The sequence below is a fragment of the Daucus carota genome, chromosome 5 (genome assembly GCF_001625215.2).
Source record: "Daucus carota subsp. sativus chromosome 5, DH1 v3.0, whole genome shotgun sequence".
Lineage (NCBI taxonomy): Eukaryota > Viridiplantae > Streptophyta > Magnoliopsida > Apiales > Apiaceae > Daucus > Daucus carota.
In genome coordinates this window covers 8922938-8947697 of record NC_030385.2, presented here as the reverse complement: position 1 = coordinate 8947697, position 24760 = coordinate 8922938, and the positions used below count along the sequence as shown (strand labels likewise).

Below are 24760 nucleotides of genomic sequence, written 5' to 3'. Positions count from 1 at the left end.
ATTTGGCTAGAGTTTTGTAAGCTCGACGACAGGACCATTAAGGAAGTTCATTCTGACAAGAGAAGAAATAATTTGAACTGACAACTCGCGCTAGCGGGAGTAGGAAGAATAAGAATGAAAGAATTTAGATGCAGAGAAACAAAATATATACTCCAATAAAATGTAGAGTTTCCAAACCATTTCTCTGTCCCGTGAAAATCTCCCTGTTTTTAGAAAGTCTCTAAACTTAGAGAAAGCCTCTCTCCCTCTCTCTATTCTCTCCCTCCCTCTCTCTCACTTGAGATGATCATTCCTTCCCGAGAAAATGTTTCATAATTTTCCCGGGAAAATTCAATCCCTTCTTCCTCTCGAGACCTCCTCCAACATATTAATATGCTTTCTTTACGAGCTCCTTTAAGGTAATATATATATCATCATTTCCTCAATTTTATGTTGTTTGCTTTTTCATTTTCTGAACAATGTATATTAAAGATGTGGAAATTTGTTCTGCAGAGCCTTTATTTCTCGCGTTTCACATTGATATAAACGTGTTTGTGATTGATCGGTTTTGATTTGTTCAACATTGCAGGAGTCGTACCTAATTCATCGATCTGAGGAAGTGAAATTGTTGTTTTCTGAGATTGAGGAAGCGTTTTAGCTACAAATTTGTATTAGTACATTAGGGGGAGGAGAAGGAGGGTTTGGGAGCTGGTTCCTGTAAACATTATTATTAAAAATAATCTTTTTGTTGTTGTATACTTAATAGTTTGTTTGTTTCTTCCTGAAAGTTGGCCATGAGTTCTGAAGAGGATCCTAGTTCAACAAATTTAGTACATTGTCCTAGTGATAGTGGTAGTAGTGGTACAATCATGAATCGCTCATTTTCCGGAACTTTGTTTGGGCCTGCCAGGAGAAAGTTCCATGAACTCGAGGAAGAGAAAGGCTTTCCGCTATCTGGTCTTGATATCACTCATGTTGCTAAGGTTGAGATCTCAAATGAGTGTGTTGCGTTGCGTGAAATGGTCACCAAGCAGCAGCAGAGCATTATGGATCTCTCTATCGAACTCGAAGAGGAGAGGAATGCAGCCTCGACGGCTGCCAATGAGGCGATGTCAATGATTTTGAGGTTAGAGAGGGAAAAGGCAGAGATTGAGATGGAGGCCCGCCAATTCAAGCGCTTTGCAGAGGAGAAGATGGCTCATGATGATCACGAGATTGCTGCGATGGAGGATTTGCTGTATAAGAGAGACCAGACCATTCAATCTCTTACTTGTGAGGTTCAGGCTTATAAATATAGAATGATGAGTTATGGTATTTCAGAGGAAGAGGCGGACGGAGAAAAGGAGGGTGACAAGGAAGCTGGCATTACCCGGGCTAATAGTGTCGAAACAATCTCAGATTTCCAGTGTGAAATTCCCACCTATGAATACCCTCCACTCAAGTGCAAGCTGAATGAGAATCAGGCTTCTTTCGAGACTGATAATGATATTGTTGACGTGGAGAAGTATGCATTTGGCGAGACCCCAAGGTCTCGAGACCATCTAAAGGACTTGGAGAATCGGATCAATCAGCTAGAACAAACTCCAAAACAGAGTCAGCCTGATGTGGATTTCTTTGGTACTAAAACAGTGCTTGAAAAGGTGATAGTTGGTCATTCCCCTAGGAGGTCTAGACATATTAGGAGGTTTTCTACCGACAGCACCAATTCTTATTTCGCGACAGTTAAGGAGACAGCTTCTGATGGTGCCACTGTTTCTCCAGAGCTTGGCACCGCTAAAAGAATGGATTGCATTCATTCAGAGGAATTCTCTCATTTGAAGAAGGTAGAGAATGCTTCCGAAGTTGAAGATGACATGAGTGATAGAGTATACACCATCGATTCCGTTCATAATGTATCGTATAATGATGTTACGGATCCAAAGGCTTTTATTAGAAATTGTGAAGACTATACACCAGAGGAGTCAGTGAATACAGCAGACGTCGCAGACCCTGAGATCAAGAAGCTTTACTTGAGGCTTCAGGCACTTGAAGCGGATAGAGAATCCATGAGTCAGGCACTCATATCTATGCGAACAGACAAGGCACAGCTAGTATTATTGAAGGAGATAGCTCAACAACTTTGTAATGATATATCCCCTGGAAGAGGAGCCGCGAAAAAGTCATCTGGCAAAGGAGGGTCCTCATTTATGTCTATATGCAAGGTAGTCTCCAGATTCCTGCAACTGTTGATAGCTCTTCCTATATCTTTGTATACAGTTTGTTGCATGTTAAGTCTGTTACTCCCTCTGTCCCTACCATTTCTTTACCATTTTCTTTTTGGGATGTCCCATCCAATTCTTTACATTTCAAAACTTACCAAAAACAGTCAATGGATCCCACCACTTTCCCACTTTTCTTACCTTTTCACACTACTTTTACTCAACGCTGGGACGGAGAGAGTATAGAGTTTAAAGTGCTGCTATTAACTAGAGTAGATTGTTTGTCCATCTATAATGCATCCATACTTGTGCCTTCTTGGCTTCCACTTGACAACTTTTCATTTCATGCACAGTGGATTGTATCATTTGTTTTATGGAGAAAGAAAGAATTCCGAAGCAGGTATGTGAACCAAACCTCTGAGTATTTTCAAGTTATGCTATGAAGTTATCTCTGTCTGGTAGGGTAGCTCCTGATATGGATGTTTTTATTTCAGGTATATGTCCGCGATGTCACCAAATAATGTGGGACTGCTATCGCTCCTGGATAAGGGACCTCGCGTAGGGCAGTGGAGATGTCTCACACGAACGCAAGTGTGATATCTGCACATCTCACTGTCCATGAATACCATCTGCTGTGATCTGAAAACTAGTGTCCATATGTCATCTTCAACTTTTGGTCATTGGATTTTTAAATCCAAGTGTTATTTACTTATAGGTTTTGCAATGCAATTTTCAGAATCCTCGGAAAATTGGTTTCTGGTTTCTGTTGTGGAGTACTCTTTCTTACTTGTTTTCTTCTTGAGATTGAAACGTATTGCTAGTTTACCCCCAAAATTATGGATAAGTTCTTAGTATCTGTAGGCATGCAATACTATGTGTTGATTCTCATATTATTTGCTCAATTCAAGTAATATTTGGACAGTCCTTCCCGTGTATATTACAAATTTATGTATATGGTGGCAGTCCAATCATATTCATAGTTTTTTTTAGCATTTTCCTTAATTTGCTCTTTCCAAGCTTGAACTAGGCCCTTCATTAGTCTTCCTTCGAGATCTGCTCCTCTTTTGATGCCTGCTTGTAGGAGATCTGTTTCCTTTATGTTTTCTTGAATCTTGTGTGGTTGTAGCATTACTTGGAGCAGCAATTAGTTGTGTGGTTGAAGTATCACTTGAAACACCACAAGTATTAGAGGATTGTTGCTCAATAGAATCACCATTTTCATTATCAGTTATCATGGTTGCAGAAGAAGAAGACATTGTACAGAGAAAGATAAGCTCGTGATAATTAACAGAATCCCAGATTTAATTCTAGAAAAATGCTAGGTACCGTTTCCAATTTTTTTTTCCTATTCTAGTTGGCAAGGCATATTTCGTTACACTTGCACTAATAATAATGAGACCCCTACATGCAAACCATCCAATTAAAATTAATCATCCTTTTATCTCTCATTTGAAAAAAGAAATCGGAAACAATTTGAGATAAATATACGGAGAAGAAAGTCAAGAAAGTGAATGTTCATTGCTATCGCTATTAATCTCACTTCTTTCTGATTATTGCCGATAGTAAAAGTGGATTTTTAAGATTTTATCTTCAACTTCCTTTTTATCACACTAGTCAAGCTAATAATACTCATAAGAGGATATTCAATTGAGAGGATATTCAATTGAAATTGTTTAAAATCATTTCGAGATCGTTTGGTTCATGCCTTTCTAGGTATTGGCATGATATGTACTCTTAGCTTTAGAATATGTTATTTAATAAAGAAAAGGGACTTATTTGCACTTCGTATCCTTTTATTTTTGACTAAGGCCCTATTTGAGAATTAGCTATTAGCGGATTGAATTAAATGTTTTGACTAGCTGATTAAAATAGATGTTTCGACTAACGAATTGAATCAGCGGTTTCTTTTTATGACACACATCAAAACCTCTAACCCAAAAAGTTTCTCAAAATAAAAATTAGTTTTTTAAGGTCATTTAAATCCGCTAACTATCAAACACTAGCATTAGCGGATTGAAATGAGCTATTAACCAAAAAAACCCAATATACTTGTCATTTTTTTGCCAAAAAACCATTAAACTTTTATTTTCACGAACAACCCCAATCAACTTTACTAAATCTTTTAAAAAATTAACTACGATTACTTATAACCGACCTGAACTAACTATAATCATCACATATCTTATGCGACAACATGATTACAATTAATCAAAAAATAGTAAATCAAAAATAAATAAATAAATAAATTTTTTTATTCAAGCCAAATAAAATTAGACAAACATCCTCTCCAAAGCTGCTCACCACAAAAAACCCAGAGCCAAGCCTGAATTTGGCAAATAATCCCCCCACACTACAAAAATAATCTAAAATACAAAATGGAGGACATTATATTTTTTATTACGTAATTTTGATTAAACGGAGTTTAGGAATAACATCCATTTGCTGAGCTCTTCACAAACGTAAAACACATAACCCCATTAATTTATGATAGAGATATGAAAACCCTTATACCTTCTATATAATATGGGTTTATGAAATTAAAATATTATAATTATTAATATTATTAATGAATAGGCACTATTTGACGCATAAATGTATAAAAAGATGTGAATTATGGAAAGATACTTAGACAAGTCAGATGGGTATATTTTAACTATGGTTATTTTATATGTTTTATATGATTTGAATAAAGTTCACTGGGTTGTTAGTGAAAAGAAAAGTTAAAAAGTTTTTTGACAAAAAAATTACAAGTTGGTTGGGTTTTTTGGTTAATAGCTCGATTGAAATAGTCAAACCTCTTAAACTCTCCAAACCTCTAGCTTCCAAACAAGAGACTAATGTTGTGTTTGGTTGGGGTGAATGGAATGGAATGGGAATGAAATGAGTATAAATTAAAGAACATAATAGAGTGTAGGATGGAGGACTTTGAAAAAAATGAGTGAGGGCAAATTTTGTATGATAAGATTTGGGTAGAAAATAGGTATGATAAGGAATGAAGCATTCTTTCACAAAATGGAGGGCTTGAGATCTAGTTAAGGGTGATGGGAATGGAATGGTGGAAGGAATGAAATTATTAAACATTCAACTAAATTATAGTTCAAATCTCATTCCATTCCCTCCATTTTCATTCACCCCAACCAAACACAACATAAGGTTGTGTTCACTTGGAGTGAATGGAATGGAGGGAGAATGGAATGAATTTTGTACTCTAAAATGGTGTTGATCAAAAAAAATGTGTATAATTTTCATTCCTTCAATCATTCCAACCTTACTATTTAAATTATAACTCTAACCCACATGTTTTGGTAGGAATGCTCATTCCATTTTAACATCATGTTTCTTCACAATTTTTGTCACAAAAAAATTAACTACATTCATATTTTGTCATCATTATCTCATACTTTCTTCTTTCTCCTTAAAACTTCTATATAATTTTTCATTCCATTCTCCCCTCATTCCATTCCATGAAGTGAACACATCCTAAATATTTAATAATATGCGATGTCTTTAGTGGCCAAGTGAGGAGTACATCGTTATTCAGCACCAGAAAAAGCAAAGATGCACAAAACATATTTATAAAATGACCCCTATGCAAACTTCTTGTCAACATATCAAAACTTACCCCTATGCAAACTCCTTGACAACATATCAAAACGTACCCGGCTCCCTTCATTATGCTTCTTCCCGCTCATCTTTTGAAGAGGTTTGAATTAGTTGGAAAACTGTTTTTATCACTTGAAAACGATATTCAAGCAGTGATTGCTTAACCACTTATTAATAAAGTAAACTTCTAAATTAGTAATTAGGGAAAAGAGTCTGCTCACTGTAGTGTACACACTTTTTCCTGATAAAATTTTTGATCACTTTTTTCCAACCCCCAAGTCCTGGAATTATTATACTAGATTAAGTTGCCGATTACATGGCAAAAGCAATAAAGTAAAGATCGAGTGGCCATGGGAAGACTTGAGACTCTTTCAGTTCTACACGAGATTTATTATATTGATTACATAACTGAGTTGAAACTTTTTACAAGATAGTATAAAGATATAGGCACTATAAAATAGATCTTTTCACAGCTGAACAGCAAACCTTTACAATATCATAAAAACGCATCTACTCCCACCTAGTAAGAGACAATATCCAACCTTCCTCCTAAACAAATGACGGGCGAAAGAAAGCACCGACTACACTACCACACCCAGATTACATTCCACTCAATCAAAATCTTTTTATGTACCTGACTAAACTACAACAGGAACCGAATACTAAAGTGCCCAATCCTCTTCATGAAACTTAGTGCCTTGCTATAGAGGACCAGAAGGTCAAGGATTCGGAAAGCCAAGAGGGCAGGTAAAAACAGGTCAAATCTCAGAGAAACCATTTCTTCCCCGCCCAATCAAATAATAGGAATTATAGCCTAAAAATGAAGCGATTATAGCTGGAAAAGGGTAAATGGCAAAATGAAAAAATGGATCATAACACGTTCTCTACTAACGTCTCCTGCTGCCATATCCTCTTGGCCCTTTTCCTAAATAACCAATGTGGTCTTAGGAGGGTGGAAATTCATCAGGGCATTGTTGGTTGCTCAACAATTAGTTGTAAATTTTAACGGGCTTCTCATATGTGTGCCGGTTCTGCAAAAAAAAAAAATCACAAGACTTAACCTGTAATACACCCCATCATAAAAATACAACTTATTTCACCTATATCATCAAAAATGTAATATAATGTAATATTAGTAACATGCTTGCATTATCTCCTATCAGCAAAGCATTTTCATAAACATCCAACAAATAGACCAACCTCCTTATATCATCTCATACAGCAAAAAATTATACCTGGTTTGCAGCAAAAGCTCTTTTAGGAGTATTGTCAGGGTGCTCCAACCCAAGATATTGCTCCCAAGCACCATACACGTCCCTTCTCTGCACATACCAACATCAAAATTTTAGCCGCGTCAAGCTTTAGCAATTATCTTCTCTCCAAAAGATTTGACCCATTTAACATCTACATGTTTCACTCATATTTACATTCTTTACTTGGGTGTTGCTTATATTAACTTTAAACACTCAAATTAAGCAAAGAAATTTGTGTACCTGGAAACGGCTAGATACAACATCCGAGTCCAGCAAATACTCTGGCCTTCCCAGTGATAAGAACGCAAATTTCCACTGATACCCCCAGAAAGTACATGTACCCAAAAAAGTGTGTCAATTCTCACATTACAAATCAAGTGAAAAACATTGTTACATCTGGTTGAAAATTAAATATTAAGCAGCCATGTAAAAAGAAATGAATATACCTTCAGAAACTCCTCATCTGAAACCTGCAATTTCTTTTGAATACGCATTTTAACTTCTGCTAAAGTTTCACCTTCATGGATGACCAAGAAAAATGGCTCCCCGAAGTTTTGTACTTGCTGTCAAAACCAAACAATGTACATTCCATATAAATCTCCACATCTAACAGTTGGCTAGAATTATGCACAGTTACGGCCAACACATCAAAGCAATTATTTTCTTATCTTTTGTATGTGATCTTTATTACCATTTGATTCTGGGCAGTCTCTTTTGAGAAGTGGTAAACATGTATCAGGCGATCATGTGGACCAAGGTTCTTTTCTTCTTCAGGTATCTGTGTTGTGCAGAAAAGAATCATTTTAAGCAAAGCCATTCTAATAGAATATAAGGAAACACTTATTGCAAAATACACATCAACTACGCTTGACTGAACACAAAAGGCCATATTTTAAACATTAAACCTCTTTTCAAATTCAGCAAGCACATGAAAAAATAAAGGTATAATTAAATTTACTTGCCTCCTCTGCTCTCAGTGTCCAGTATTGGTCATTTATGTTCTCAATTTTCTCATTCAGAGGAAAAATCTAGCAAAAAGAGGTCAGAGGAATAATGGTCAACATCAAATGTTGAACCCTAATATTACAAACCAAATATTGATAAAAATCAGCAGAAGTAAACTAGTATGTATTACGATAATATATTTTTTTAAGACAAACTAACAACGAGCTTTAGCAATTATAGAGGACCCATAGCAGCATACGAAATTACAATCAAATGTACTTATACCTTGTAAATCTTGTGATAGAACACTTCAAGAAGTCTAAGCTCCGCATTGGCATGAGATAATTCTACCTGCAAAAGGAAGCATAAAATATTTGGTAAAATTAATTTATACAACAAAATAAAATAAATAATTATGATGGTGCAATAAAATCTATATAGAAAGCATGGTTGTCGGCTTTCGAGTGAGTTGCGGTTTCAGGATCGAATCAGATTACCAACTTTAGTTTTGGAGGAATGTTGGTTAACTTGCCAGAAGAAACTTCAAGCTAGTGACTAGTCAACTAGTGGACATTGGGTCAAAATTTGCCCCAAACTGATAGGGGTTATAATGAAAACGAGAGAGGTAAATGAGGGAGGGATAGCAGATTGACATGTATATTTTGTAAATTTTAACAGAGACATATACAAATTTTTAAAACTAAATTAGTTTTATATTAGTTAAATTTATTATAGTTTTGTAAATATTTCATTTTATATCGTGAAACTGTTATAATTTGATATCTGCTCTAACTTTGGTGGACTCGTTTAATCTCATATATTTAAACTGTTTTAATCTTACTTCGACAGTTAATTACTTGTATTGTGTGTGATTTTATTAAGTATGTTTGATTTGATGTGCAACTGCATTAGTAAAAAATGTGCCTATGATTTATAGAAGTAATATTAAAAAAAATTACTATTTTAGAGTTGCTGCCTAGTCGTCGACTTGTCTCCTAATTGACTAACCAGACACCTGCCGACTCAACGTGAACAACCATGATAGATGAAGCATGCAAAACAGGTACAAAGAGATATTACTAATGTTGCTACCAGAGAGAGAGACTGCACATGCAACAAATAAGCATTACAGTAGCAGCATAGCAAAGTATTCAACAGCAAGTTCCAACCAAATCTACCTTTGTTTTAATTTCATTAAGCACATCTCCTACAGTGCTCTGTTTTGGCAGCCGGACGTTATGGATAACCACCTGAGAAAAGTGTAATAAATTAAAACCATGAAATGCTTTTAAATTACTTGAGCACAAGTGGGCAGAAAGCATTTCCAGACTCACTTCATCTTTAGTTGCATGATGGAAAGCAACCTTTAGAGTTTTGAGACACTGCAGTTCTGGAAGAGGGATATCGAGCACTTCATAGTACAGAATATCAGATATCTATTCAGAGAGAAACAAAAAACTGTAAGCTTGCACGCGATCATTGTGTCACTTGCCCTTCTTCATAATATATAAAACAGTAAACATTTAGCTATGTACACCAAACTACAAATAGCCGATTGCATGAACACTAGGCATTGTGATGTAGCAACCTGATTATAATGCACCAGCATATCTAACAGATGTTCTGCTACTCTATATTTTATTGGATGCGGTTTAGGTTGCTGGGAGTAGCAGTTGTGCGGAGTAAGTCTGATCTTTGAAGGATCTTCCAGTCTTAGCTTCCTTGCAACTCTTTCAACGACATCGTCATAGGTATGTAATTTGGACCTATAATTTAACATGAAACCATCTTAAGCTATTATTGTCGCAGAAGATGTGTATAACATAAGATTGTTGTACTCACAATTCTAGACAAAAATCATCCTCCTTGGGCTTCTCAAGAGATCGAAAATGAACAATCTGCAGATTAAAAAACATGAAGCTGAAAATTTTTTGAAGCAAAAGACCACACTCCACAGCAACAAAACGACTTTAGCAGCTCTCTTATATCACTCACCAAGTACTACAGGTCGTAAAAGGATCAATCAGAATATTAATTTATATTACCCATTTTAACTCAAAAGTGTTATAAATCTTCCAATCTTAAAGCCCGTACTTCTAGGCTACAGCTACTTTTTCTGACTAATAAGCCAGGAAAAGAAATTGGCCAAACAGGCTCTTACGACTGTGCTGCGACATATAATCAACAAATAACCTTCCTGAACCAGATCTACAATCTTAGTAGAGGAAAATATTCAGAGTTCAGTTCTTTTGTTAAAGATAGCTATTGTAATTCTTAACCCAGGAGTCAGGAACTATGAAGATACCATTTGGGCAAATAAGCAGATTTATATATTTATACTGACACTAGGGTTGTAGGTTTCAGATTCATGAATAAAAGACAAAGATATCTGGGTAAAACAATAATTCCTAACCACAAAAAACTACTTCTGAAATTAAAAAAAATAGAAACAAATAACACTTACTGTATGTATTATCAATATTAAAGATAACGGAACATGTAGTGTACAAAAAAGGTCTGCGCCAATAAAAAATTTAGAAATGTACCTGACGATTCTTAACATACTCCAAATACGAGGGAACATCTGGATATCTGCATTCCTCTTCATTTTGAGGCTGTGGATATTTCTGGAAGCATATTATGTCCCCATCTTCAATCTGGAGACGATTATCACATAATAAGAATTAAACTATAAGGCAATATAATTACAAAGCAAAGTCACTCCATCATATCCAAATTGTAAAATAAAGCAATATAAATAAATAAATATATAAGCACACACACACACAGAGGGAGAGGGGGGGGGGGGGGGGGGGGGGGGGTGGAGGGGGAGAGGGAGAGAGAGAGAGAGAATACCTGGCTCAAACGAAATGAAGCTCTCTTGTCAAGTCGTTCACACATCACGCAAGGCTCAAATTTAACCTCCTGAATGGGATCATATTCAGAGACTACTAACCAATCTAAGAGTTCTGACGTATCTAAACCATTCCCAATGTAGATAAAATAGGAATTTTCAAAGAAATATTAATAGCATTATGCATTTAAACAATCAATCCACAATATGCAAAATCTCAAGTATCTAAACATGTAAAAAGTAACAGGCTACCAAAAGGAGAGACGGGGGAATTTTAATCGGAATACAAATCTCAAACTGTTCATTTTCCTCATTAAAATCAAAACCAATCCACAATATGCAAACGCTCAAGTATTCTCTAGATAAGTAAAAAGTAACACGCTACCAAAAGGAGAGACGGAGGAATTTTAATAGGAATACAAACCTCAAATAGTTCAATTTCCTCATTAGCATCAAATCCTGCCATCTCATTCAATTTTGATAAGATCTCAAGCGGCCTCCCGGTACTCTTTACAAAAAGTCTACCGACATATCTAGACACATGACATGATAAAAAATTGAAGGAGTCAACAGTCAGTAATACAAGAGAGTTAGGCCAGTCAACACTTCAGCCATAATATGACCAATGTACGTTACAAATGCAATTCTTACATTATATGTTTAAAAGGCACACCTATTAATAGATGGGCGTGCTGTAAAAACAACAATCAATTTAAAATGATATTTGCGACTGCCTCAAAATTAAAAAAGCTGTTGTAGGAAAATTCCTTTGCATAACTATGTATGACGTGGATGCATAATTAACTTTTATTGTTCATAGTATTTTCTGTTATGTGGTTATCTGAATATACAAAAAGATAACATACGATCTTTTTGTAGTAATTGTTATACTATAGAAATATGTACATTCTGGTTTAGAATATTTGGTTTCTACTCGTAAGCAACCATCAGTTGGGAGTTGGTCAAATTTGTGCTACTGCTAATAATATTATACAGGTTCTCTGTGAGAGTGTTTCTTACTAAGCATCATCCCCTAAAAAGTTCCCAATTCTTACCCCCTGAGCCTGTCCATCAATTTATATATTGCATGTCTGTTTTAAATCATACCATAATACACATAACATAGTTTCCAGTGGTGGCACTGGAAACATTTTGCACCTCTAATACAAAGCACTTATTTATGCCCACATATTTATTATTTCCTATGCTCTTTGCTTCTGTTTCGTTTGCATCTTCATTATCCCCCCTTTCCTAAAAAACTAGGACTGTAAATCCCATTTGAAATGATAAAGGAAAAATAACTTTTAACTCGAATTAGGGTTTTGTAAGCTGTAATTTATATAAGAGAATTTCCAACTGGGTGCACCCTTCAAGGATACCAACTTTGCTGAATCACCATACATATTTGTTTTAATTCTCTCACGAATATCACTTTTGACACCCTTATCATCAGAATTGCATAGAGTTGCCACAGTTAACAACTCTGTTACCCCGGCCCTTCATCTTGCCCTCCAATATCCGTGTCGGACACTCGGACCTCCGACACTTATTTTAGGCCAAAAAACATGTATGTTTTTCAAAATATTGCGGAGTCCGACACTTGAATACATGTATCCATATTTGGACACTTCCAGCCAAGGGTTCACAAGTGTGGGGTGTGTTCCAAAATTTTTAAGAAATTATCCTGGTACAAAATATTGTCTCTCTTTAATGGACATTTGTGGAGGTTACTAAAGACTAGGTACAAAAATATTATCTCTCTCTTTTAGGGAAATATGTGGGAGTTACTAAGACTAGGAGGTTTACCAAGATTCTTACCATTTCTAAAGGGATGAATTTAAATAAGCAACTAGTATTTTTTATATACTACATAAAAGGGGCGATTTTCTCGGCGAGCTCGTGTGGGACTGGTAGAAGGGATCATGTTCATTGCCTTAACGTAAAATGCAGATTGTCTACATAACATAGAGGCAGAATGGAAGTAAAACTTCAGCTGCATAAGAAGTATTGAGTTCCATCTTTGATATACTGTATAAATAATATTTATATCATTCACGTAGTCTGTTGTTTGTTAGGTAAGGTGTACTATGCAAGAGGTTGGCTCCTAAAGACCTATACATACAACAAAAAACATAAATAGCGAAACAAAATTAAAAAAAAAACAAAATAAGTAACTGAAAAGGAAAACCAAGGACATTATTGTGCAACATTAACCCTTTCTTTTCTTTTTTTTTTTTTTGGGGGGGGGGGGGGGGGGGGTGACTATATTAGAAGTAAAATTACCGAAGCTCTTCTTTCTTAGGATCATAAAGCTTGAAGAAAAGAAGTATATCCTCTTTACTTCTGTCTGGCGGTGGTAAAGGATGCAAGTCCTGAAAATTTTGTGCAAGTCACTTATATTGGCAAAGGCTAACAAAATTTGTGATAGGTGTCCACTTAAAAATAAATCATTACCTGCCCAGTCTGAATTTCTAAAAACAACTTCAGCTCAGCAGTGTGGTTCTTGTTAGAAACCTCCCTCAATTGTCCAACCTGCATTGATAACATTCTAGTCACTTACATATGAAGACTCATATATGCCCCAGAAGTAACTTCCCTACTCTCTTCAAATATATGCTGAGCGCATAATATCTGGACCTATGCTTGGTGCTTTCTCTTGCTGAGCAGTATTGCCTAATTCATGTTGCCATAGTGAGGAACCTCTTGTTATAATTTTCTTACAATGATTAACCAGAAAGCAAAACTTTTGGTGAATTTCTTCAAGCAGACGCAGAACTGCTAGGAAATTTGTATTTACTTTGATACACGTTTTCTGTACAATTAGATTTTTGTACGCAAATATGTGCTGACGCTCTCGGTTGTGTGAGAGAAACTCATGCTATAATTAGATTTCTGTCTATAAAAGCAAGTGTAAGAAAAACACTGAAACTCACACATGAAGACTGTCCTGTATAAGTTTTATAAGAATGGGAGCACAACACAAACATAACCACCATAAATTCATTTTTAACATTCAACTTGTAGCACAAACATCTACCATAAATTTTTGTCAACAGAATGATAGTAATATCAAGTGCTCAATTGCTACCGTTTGGGCTTCTTCTTGCGGAGTCAAAGGTCGATTGGGACGGTAGGTATGGTTTTGCCGCTTTGCCCAGAGCCAGAAACGTTGAAACTGAACTGGGATACCAAATTCTTTGGCAACCTCCTCCTGCATGTGAACAGCAATAAGCAATCTACAAGGAACTGCATATTTAGAATTAAACAATATAGAACTACAAATAATCAGATATAAACTAAGAGCGTTTTGTCTTGCACTTATTTTTCTTGATTTAAGTACTATTTCTTAGAAAAAAGAACCTGTATAATACTTTTCTTAAGAAATCAGTGCTTATATTTCAAAAATATTCTAAACCAACACCCCTATCTGCGATAAAAAAAAAAAAAAAAACCAACACATTTGTGTCGCAAACAGACAGGGTCAAACAGACAGGGTCAACATTGCTTTCAGGGATCCTCTTACGGTCTTACCTTACCTCAGCCATATCACAAAAGTAGCACCATAACTTACTTAGGCCAGAATAAGGCGGTAAATCGATGTTGCTTTACAATTTCATTTATACTCCAAAAAGTACAGTGCAGATTTAAAAGCATGAAATTAATTAATACTAATATCTTAGAAAGCTGGAAGACAATAATCTAATATCTGAAAATACTGAAGACCAATTCTCCCAGTACAGGAGGATAAATATCTATTTGAACAAGTATTCAACACCTTGGAACTAGAAAAGATTGTTTCAACAAAGGTGGTTATCTACAACTGAAAATATTAAAAAATAGACTCCTATAGGCTTTAACAATTTACTACATGTTATAACTAAATCTAAAAATTAATCTGATATGGAACGGAAAATGAGAATAGTAGTTTGTATTTATTTTTTATATTATTAGTAACGAAAATATTTTGTAAATTATTTTAAAGTCATATTATAGCATATTATGTTATATTACATCATATTATATTATATATATAGAGTCTTACTCCAATACAAACCAAATTAGCCTAAAAACTGAAAACCAGTTTCTGGTCAGTTTTTTATCAATATTTTTAACTACATAAATCACTAATTTGTACATAACAAATCACTAATTTATACTCCCTCCGTCCCAATGGGATGTATACGTTCACTGTTTGCACGCATTTCGATGCTTTAATAAAGTATAGTTGCATTTTTCAAAATTTTCTTTTTTTGAATAAAAGTTTACATATCAAATTTATATTCAACATCTAGGTTTCGAAGTTAGATTTAAGACTGATGCCAAGACATACATCAGCATGCAGCAACTTTGTACTGACATGATTTCATTTCCGTAGAGATTGGGAACAATAAATCTTATCAATGGAATATTGAAACCAGACGTTCCACTTAACCATACAAACTAATTTGATCTGGTACTCCAATATATCCATCGTAAGTCTTTTAAACGATAAGTTCTACTTAAGAAACACAACAGTGAAAAATTTTGATGCTGACTGGGAGTGGGACAACAGAAAGAAGATTTAGCTGCCAGCTACGAGTGAGAACCACATCATCAATATTAACACCAATGGTCAGTTGAGTTTTATATGGTCCTGAATAAAGGCAAAGGCATAACAGATAATCAGATACATGCCACAAAACCAATGGCCTAAAAGCTCTAGGTCCAAAGGAATCAACCTAGCTCCCTTACGGGAGGTCAAGGGTTCGATTCTTGTCCAAGACAAGGTGAGCGGGTGAGCGGGTCTGTCTCAAATATTAACAAAATATTTATATGATATTATCTATGATGGTAGACTAAAGATGCAACAATTATATACAAATCACACAACAATTGAGCATATAACAGAGTAACAGATACAACAGAGAAGCAAAAATTACCTTGAATGAGGCAAATTGAACCTGCTTTTGGATGCGAAAACTTCGCACTTTATCATGATCAACAAGATCAAAATAGATATCCTTTCCGATCTGTTCCTTTAGGTCCTCATCACGGGCAACCTGGATATTGAAATCTCACAACTCAGCAAAATATTTGTTTAAAAATAATCTACTTCTAGATACCAAACAAGTAAAGCAGTCTAATATATACATTCACCTTAATTATAGTGTACAGGTGTGCTTGGGCTTTATATTTTCTCTTATCCTCCTTCTCTTCTTGTTCTTTCTTAAGCCTTATCTGGAAGAAATGATGGAGAAGTGTCAATATAATGCATGTCTTTGTAATAAAAATATTGAAAATAAGAATGTCAAAAGATATATGCATGTAAATTACCCTAAGGTGCTCGGCAATATCTTTCTCATCCACATCACAAATTATTTTCTCCTTGTCACTTTCACGTATATAAACAAGCATATATGCATTTGAGTATTTTGTAAACTTAAATGGGGCATTATTGAAACCAGGATTGGTCTGGGGCAACTGTTCGATGAAGACAAGAGTAGATAGGGAAAGATATTAGAATTGACTGCCCAAGATAATACAAACATATAAAGAACTCTGAAGAAATACATAACAATACCTCTTCCTCACCGCCATATTGTTCCTCCAGAACTCTTTTCATATCTTCTTTTGTAACCCTTTCATCATCAAACTTAAACCTACAGAAGAAGGTGAATGGTATTGGTACCCAATAATAAAACTGATGGCAAACAAAAGACAACACCATAAAGATGTGTACATGTGGAAAAAGGTCTGACTGCTAAAAACTAGCAACAGATAACAGACTAAGTGCAAGCACATAATTTGCTACCCTCAGCATTGTATTACTATATAGTTAATGGTTCAGAGAAGTGAGAGTAGTTTAGCATGAATACTGTACCATTGATCAGAGAGTGTTGGTCTAATAAATGCATAGTAGTGTCCTCCATGCACTCCCCCACTATGAACCAAAACACTGTTTTGAAAAAAATGGAACAGGAGTGTGAGCAAACCATTATATATTTCAAGCGAGAAAATTCCAGTTTCATAAAGTGGAGCTTCAATGCAAAATACTATTATGTTAAAATAATTGCTTTCGTTTAGCAAGTAAACTATACAGCATACCTAAAACATTAATATTCCTTCATGATATTATGCTAAAATCTAAATGGTTTAGAAATAAACTATATCAATATTTCAACATTCAACATTTTCCACTTACTTTGCATGTGCACTAAATACTACGGACCTTGCAAGGTTACAACAAAAGGGCACCTAGCCTAAGTAGTTTCTACATAATTATTACGAGATAATTATAACACATAGGACTTCTCTGAGTTCCTTTGGCACAAAAATTACAGTAAATACTGATATCAAAGTACCTAAGTAGATGAGAAGTCCTTTAGATGAACAAGTCAAACACTCGTAAATTGTTAAAATTGACTGAACCAAGTCAAACAAAAGCCAGGTCCACGTACACAGGCGAACTTTGAAAAGTGTTAATTTCATTTATATCTTGATAAAGAGGCAAACAAAAATGTTTCGCAACTAAAGTAGGACACAGTGAATAGAGCATACAAGTTTTTCTAATCACGACTATAAGTTGGTATCTGCTATTAAATGTCAGGTAAAAGATAACAACATTGAGTTGCAAGTCAAAACAACACTTTGGAGGAAAGTATGTTAGACACTCGACAAAGTAATAAAGTGACTTCTTTCTCATACATGATACCAGTTAGTTGAATAAAATTTTCATACAGAATTCCAAATAAGTTCCAACATATAAAATTTGATGCCACATTTAGCAAAAACAATCCCCACTACACTAATATAAATAAAGTGTACAGGCCCACAGAGCAAGTCAAATACAAATTTCTACCTATGGAGAGTATAAAGGTTGCGGACACTCCTATCTGCATCTGGTGACAAATATTTTCCGTCCTCCCTGTCAAGATCAAGCTCTAAAGGAAATTCATAACGATCATTTATCTGCACAACCAATCCAAGCAAGATTTATATCATCACATATGGTAATATCAAGAATTTTAAATCCATCCACAATATATGCTTAGCACATAAATAAACTACAAAATCCTAGTTAATGAATTATATTACTAAAAGCCAGATTATTACTTAGTTCCATTTTCGATTTAATGATGTGGACATGAAACTAGAAGGTGCTCCAATAAGATAAAGATTGAAACACAACTGAAACTTAATAGTCAGTCCATGGTACATAAATGTGAGTTGCATATAGCACATTATAAAATGCTTATGTCATCTGACCCAAACAGCAATATATTCTTATCAAACCTTCAAGAGAGGGTGAAACTGACTACACACATGAAATAAGTTTCTCGGCAGACATATCCAAGCATTATGTAAGAGTGGTTTGACATACTATACCAGTATTAAATGTTTCCACAGTAAAAAAAATCAGCAGATGAATGCCTTTCACATTACTGTTAACAGAACTTTTGACTAATGGTTGTTCTGGGATTAAACTGACTAGCCATAAATCGAGTTTCTTTCAGAATCAAAGGTTTTGTGTGTGTTTTTAAATGAATTTTTGGTGTTCGCTATATATTTTAACGAGGAAATGCACTAAACAAAAGATATTAGCAGATAAATGTCAGAGGGAAGCTGAGATACAGAGAGAGGTAGCGAGATGAGGAAAAACAGAGCTTAGAGAGATAGAATAGGGAGAGAAACCAAAGAGGGGGGGAGACAGAAATCAGTTGCATAGAGAGAAAAGAGAGATGAGTGGTAGAACAAGTTCCTTTTCAAAGAAAGCATAATGAAAAATACAAAGTTCTACTTAGATAGAGACTAACTAAATTGCAAGTAAAAGGACACTACTGTTCCTACTCTTACTCCTAATACTGCCCTGCTCCTAACAACGAGATCCTGCAATTTCTCAGCAGCATATACCCAAAGCATTAAAAAAGTGCGGAATGACATTCTACAGCAGTAATCAACCTTTCTATAGTAAAAATTAGTCGATAAATGCCTTTTACATTACTGTTAAATGTTAGTAAAGACATTTGACTAGCGTTTTTTTTAGGAAAAACTGAGTAATGATACAATCGCTCGAGACTACACATGTTATGATACAATTGCCGAGACTACACATGCAAAGACCAAAAATAACCTTGACATAAATACGGAATAAGCTAATATATCTGTAACAAATGCATCAAAAAACAGAGGAAAGAATCAAATAAAGCAAAACACTTACCTTCACCATTGTGTCTCGCATGAAATCATATTCAAAGCGCTTTAACTGAAGTTGTAGAACAGGAGGAAAGTCTATAAATAAGACACCCTTTTTAGCATCCTGAGATTAATGTATTTGTCAATACCTCAATATTTAAAATAATCAATAAAAAGGTTGCTAACTAAAAAAAAAGTCCAATTCTTCCTTGTGGGAAGAGAAAACCGCCAGAACCCAGATAAGAAAGCATATAAGAAGCTTTTATTATTAAGGTTAAAAGGTGCTTTCGGAATGGAAAAAAAGGTCTTTATATACATTAGATGTTTAGTTTTCTCATTGCAAGCTACTTTTAGTACTTAAAGAGGGAATAATATTACCCTTGAAATTCCTATGGTTAACTGTTTGTGATCTCATCGTATTTTGCATCAATCTCAAAAGAAACACAAGGGAAGCTTACACGTAGAGCTGTAAGCGGACCGAACCCGGACTAACTCTTACCGAACTTGAACAAATTCTTAACGAACCGAACAATGTTCGATAACTTTATCGAACAATTTTTTTTTTCTGAACTCGAGTTCGGTAACGGACGAACCGAACACAAACTATTCGCGAACATGTTGAACCGAACACGAACAGTTCGCGAACAATGTATATGTTTAAATAATATTTAGGCTATTATTAAATTAATTTAATGAAAAAAAATTAACCCAAATATTTTATTTATATATTTTCAACATATACAATATCAATTTTAAATAATTCTACAATTATTAAATGAAATTGATACCTAAATTATGGATATTATATATTATATATTATATTTATATATAATATTATAAATATTTTTATTTATTGTCGAACGAACACGAGCTTATTGACACAAGCTTAACGAACCAAACACCCTAAAAGTTTGGTTCAGTTAGTTAAGCTTATCGGACGGAAATGTTGTTCGAACTCGTGTTCGGTAAGCTTACCGGACGAGCTTACCGACCTCAAACACGAACCGAATCGAACGAGCTTACAGAACTCGAACATGAACCGAACCGAACGAGCTTACCGAACAGTTCGGTTCGTTTACAGCTCAACTTTCACGTGGTCATGAAGAGTTCAACTTACATAATTTATTTTTTATAATTAATTATTTTCTATTGTACCAAAAGAAATGTAAAGAGATGACCATAAAGTGCACTTCCAACCAGAATCTGTTCTCCAATCAGATGTAGTGGTTGCTAGCTTTCTTTTATTGATTCTTATTATATGTTTCCCTTGTTAGAATGAGGCATAGCATTGGATGTTACTTTCATAGCCCAGGCGACTTTTTTAAGCTCCTACAATTATTCCCTCGCCGGCCAGTTTGTGCATTAGACAAGGTTGTTGGCCTGTTATTGACTCGTTAGTTTTGATAGGATAGCTGAGTAAGAATCATAACACTGAAATTTTAAAACCGAATTTCTCCAACGCTTTAAAGATAAAACAAGATTTGGACCTTCTGGAATACGTTCCTTCTCTTTTACGTGAATTCAGAAGAGTCTTAATCTGAGAGTTTGATTTTAGTACACTTGTTTACTTGTTTTGTTACATTTTCCTAGTGATGGGTAGGGATGTTAGGCAAGTAGAACTCTTTCATTAACATGTGAAGAGTTTCCCTTGTGTTTCTAGGTTGGGATTTACCAAAATCTAAGTAAATCACAGATAGTTCACCTATATCTAATAGAGAAATGCCAATGGCAATATCTGGTAATCTCAAGAACTTCAATTAGGTATTTTTGAAATGCATCAGGTTTCCCTGCAACCAAGCATTAGCTAACCTGTAATCCATGTTCTTCAGCATGATACTTGTTATCACCCTCAAGACGTTCAACCTCCACATACTTGTCAAAGGAAGCATAAACATCTCGACATCCTTTAACATCAAGCTGTAGATCTGCAATAACAAACAATAATGACCAAAAAAACAGTTAACATCATTATAGTTCTGTTATGTGTACTAGTTAATCACTTAAAAGTGCACAAGTACCGTAGAATGATTCTTTTCTTGTAGATTTGAAGTCCACATTGATGCATTCAATATAATTCATGTGGTGACCTTCAAATAATTTCTGTATGGTTCCCTCCACAACAGTTCCCTGATCCAGAGGTAGAGACAGTGAACCATATAAGATAAGAAAACACAGATGGGACATAAGAAAAAGATGACAGATAGGGAAGGGAAAAATAGTGAACTAGATGATACCTTCATCTTATCTTCAAGCTTTTCACTTAACACTCTGTTAAGTTCTTGAACATCATGCTGCATGAAAGAATCGTATGTGTCCCATCCAAAAGACTTAGTTAATTCTTTTGTTGCAACACTAGTATCGTTATACTGAAGTTTGTAAAATAAACTCTGTAACGCAAGAGGGATGCTTCCTGAGGGCATGTCATTCTCTGTCGTCGGCATATGATACACAGCCTGATACAGATAACAAAGAATGAAATAATCGTTCTTGGATACTGGCAGAATAAAAATGTGACAGTCTTGTGAACACACGTTCCTACCTTCCTAAAGTAAGGTATATGGTACAAAGTCTGAAGTAAAGAATTCATGTAACAAGTTGCTCCTTGGTTTTTCAGACCAACATAACCAGTTTCTTTCTTCGAGTCATATGTCCAATAGTCGACGACCTTGCGTACAGCAACATCAGCTTCAATAATGCATGTATCATTAACAAGAAAACCTTTATTTGGGTCATAAAGCTCGCTAAGTGACATAAAGGATGTGAAGCCCCAATCACTTTCCCTTGCATGAAACTGGTGCTGTGTGTCTACAAGAATCCAGAGTTTGTTGCGTTAAGTAGAATTTAAGTGCACTTACATAACTGCAGCGAATATAATACACACTTTTTGTATGATCAGTATCTATTAGCACTGAAATCAAAACCAAAAAAAAAAAAAGAGTGGCAACACTATTAGGTTAAAAAAACTGCAGTTCGTAACACCAACTCATACAAATATTTCTTCACTCTCTTCTCCAGGTCCTGACAAAACCTCACGTCTTTGCATAAATTTGATGGGCCTAGTAATCTAAGCAAAGTTCACTGTAGCACGACACAACTGTTCAAAGCTTAGCATTATACCACGTGGCGTGTGATATGTTAAATCCTAAATTCTTCAGTGAAAGTCTTTTCATACTATGTCTGGCTTATTAGCTCATTGGGGACCTATGACAATACTTTGAGCTGATAAGCTAACGGTTAAAAAGAAAAATCATTGACTAATTCTGCCATTTCAAGAACTGTTAGTATCACGACTGCAAATGGTATTAAAAATACAATCAAATAATATTGATCAGGTAAAAAACAAGAAACAGTATAAAAATATGATCTATTACCAAATACTTCATAAGAAGTTAGTACTATGAATTCATTAAATGCTTCCATTCCCGGGTATATAAATATTAAGACTGCAAAAGGTTTCATTAATTTTTATTCTGACAAAAAAAAAGGGCCATTAAAGACCGGTTCTAATATTCAAACTTATATAATAAATGTATTTCATCTCATTAGCCCACACACATGTAACATAGCTTTAAATTGATGTCTAATGGTTCTACAAGTTCTTTAGCCCCCATAATGTATAAAGGAAATTTTCTTGGGGAACAAAAATAAGGAATTAATGTATATGCTTTTAATTAGTTTAAGTATATTTAGTGTGTTTTATATGTGCGGATCAGTAGACTATTATATAAGCAGTTATTCCATTAGGTTATTTCATTAAGGTTTCTATTGCCTATATAAGCATTGTAATCCCCGCATATTATCTTAGCTTTGATATACCGATGTCTTTTTCTCTAAATTGGAATTCATTATTGCCAATTTAGGGATTTAAACTTGGGGTAGTGATTTGAATTCCAATTCAGTCACCTGAGGGATTGTTTATCTTAGCTTTTGCTATCTTGTCCTGCATCAATTTTCATGGGACTAAATGGCATCTGTTTGAGCCATTTAAAAAACACATTATAAGAACTTGAATATTATACATTTAAACCAACTACATTAAGGTATAATAATACACAGTTTGCTCACTCGACAGTAGTGATTTTATGTATAATACACTTCTCTTATTCTACCAAATGTGAACATTTATCACATGCATTATAAAATATTTTTTAAAGCCATGAGATCCACACCTAACTACACGACAAACCAGTAATATATGTTCCTAGCAAACAGATAAAAGATCAACTACTACTAGTACAGCTATAACATACATAAATTTTATGACTGTTCTGTATATCTACTCGAAAAAGACAAGCTGGCAAATCATAAACAAAAAAATCCATTAAAGATGGTACCTTTCTTTAGAGTGTACTTAGGTTGAATTTGATTAACTACAGCCAAACTAAACTGTGCATATCTACTCCACCCATATGGCAATGTCGATGAATCTGCGACATCTAAGTACATAGAAAGGTGGTCCACATTGTTACCCTTAGGAAAAATAAGGACACGCCTGCATCAAGAAATACTCAAATCATATGCCACAAAGTAATCAGCAGTACGTATATATCCATAAATGAATGAAGCTCGCTGCAGATCAAACTACCATTTAAAACCACCGACGACAAAAACATCAGAATACTGCTTCTTAGTGTTCAATCTCGAGAAATTCTCGATCATCCACGTAAACCTAGACGCCTGTGGCTCCTCAACTGTTTGACTGTCAACCGCGTTTGTGCTTTCTGTTTGTGACACTACTAAAAAACAACAAAAACAATCTCAACTGAAACAAACAAGAAAGCCAACCGAATCACAAAACAACACCGAAATATCTATACCTTCCATCGGCTGCGGTCCTTCCACTAGCAAAGGCCCTTCCACGGGCGGAGACACCTGAACTTCCTGATGTGGCACCAGCATCTCATCATCTTCTTGCTAAAAAATTCACGAAACACATTCAATATAACATTAAAAAATCCTAACAACTAACTAACAATCGAAAAAAACCCTAACTTTAAACAAATTGCAAAATACAACACACACATAAGCATCCGTACGAATCCCAAACCCTAAGGATCACACACATACAACACATAATTACACAAATATACACAATACATAGACGTAATTGTGAAATTGAGAGTAGCGAGAGTGAAGAAACTTACATCTAGCGGTTGATGAGTGAGCATAGTCATAGTTATCCGATTAATTAAATCTGTAAAATAAGAGCACAAAGAGATACAAGAACACTATAATAATTATTTTGATTTTAATATTGTTTTATGTGTATGTGTGTATATGCAGCAGCAGATAGATTTGGAGACAGAGACACTCTCCCAGGATGAGTAGAGGAAAGAGGAAACAAAGGACGTATGAAAAGGGTAGACTTGGTAATTACTCAAAAATTATGGGGGCGTTTGGGGAAGAGAGGGGTGGGGATATAGTGCAATGGCCAATGTGTATCAGATTTGTTCGAGTGAGCGAGCCGGTTCGTGGTGCTCTGGGGCGGGTTACAAGAAATGTTGTAAAAGCCGGCAATCGAAGCAATTAATCGGATAATCAATGATTAAGTATATCATTAATTGGAATCAATTTAATATATTTTTAACTAAATAAACATAAATCAATCAATCAATCATCAATATACTTATATAAAGGAGAAGCGAGGGGCGTGTAGGTGGCGCCTCTCACATCGCTCCGTTTTATTTTTCTAATTAACTGGAATTTTTGGATGAAAAATATCAAAAATTAGAACTACCTTTTTTAGTTTCGGGTAT

At 35.0% G+C, this 24760-nt stretch overlaps 2 protein-coding genes across 3 annotated transcripts; one reads left to right on the top strand and one right to left on the bottom strand.

The window, feature by feature from the left end:
• The first annotated feature begins 279 nt into the window (after nt 1-279).
• Nucleotides 280-3098, top strand: LOC108221288 (myosin-binding protein 7). The gene is made up of 4 exons (XM_017395177.2): nt 280-398; nt 569-2180; nt 2531-2577; nt 2672-3098. Exons 2-4 carry the CDS (start codon nt 774-776, stop codon nt 2772-2774), a joined length of 1557 nt encoding a protein of 518 aa, XP_017250666.1. The 5' UTR covers nt 280-398; nt 569-773; the 3' UTR covers nt 2775-3098.
• Nucleotides 3099-6226: 3128 nt separating this feature from the next.
• LOC108223089 (ubiquitin C-terminal hydrolase 12) lies at nt 6227-24392 on the bottom strand. 2 transcript variants are annotated; one of them, XM_017397155.2, is made up of 32 exons: nt 24149-24392; nt 23822-23918; nt 23590-23740; nt 23339-23496; nt 21544-21809; nt 21239-21457; nt 21023-21131; nt 20814-20929; nt 19030-19128; nt 17671-17780; nt 16693-16767; nt 16393-16471; nt 16146-16292; nt 15969-16049; nt 15752-15871; nt 13921-14043; nt 13287-13364; nt 13116-13204; nt 11257-11365; nt 10835-10903; nt 10525-10635; nt 9821-9876; nt 9567-9744; nt 9313-9414; nt 9157-9228; nt 8264-8329; nt 7996-8061; nt 7725-7811; nt 7480-7596; nt 7274-7348; nt 7016-7102; nt 6227-6811 (listed from the first exon to the last, which is right to left on the bottom strand). In XM_017397155.2, exons 1-32 carry the CDS (start codon nt 24176-24178, stop codon nt 6770-6772), a joined length of 3384 nt encoding a protein of 1127 aa, XP_017252644.1. In that variant the 5' UTR covers nt 24179-24392; the 3' UTR covers nt 6227-6769. The 2 variants fall into 2 exon arrangements, with proteins under 2 accessions (XP_017252644.1, XP_017252645.1); XM_017397156.2 differs by having other exon boundaries at nt 23590-23737; nt 24149-24357.
• Nucleotides 24393-24760: the final 368 nt, after the last annotated feature.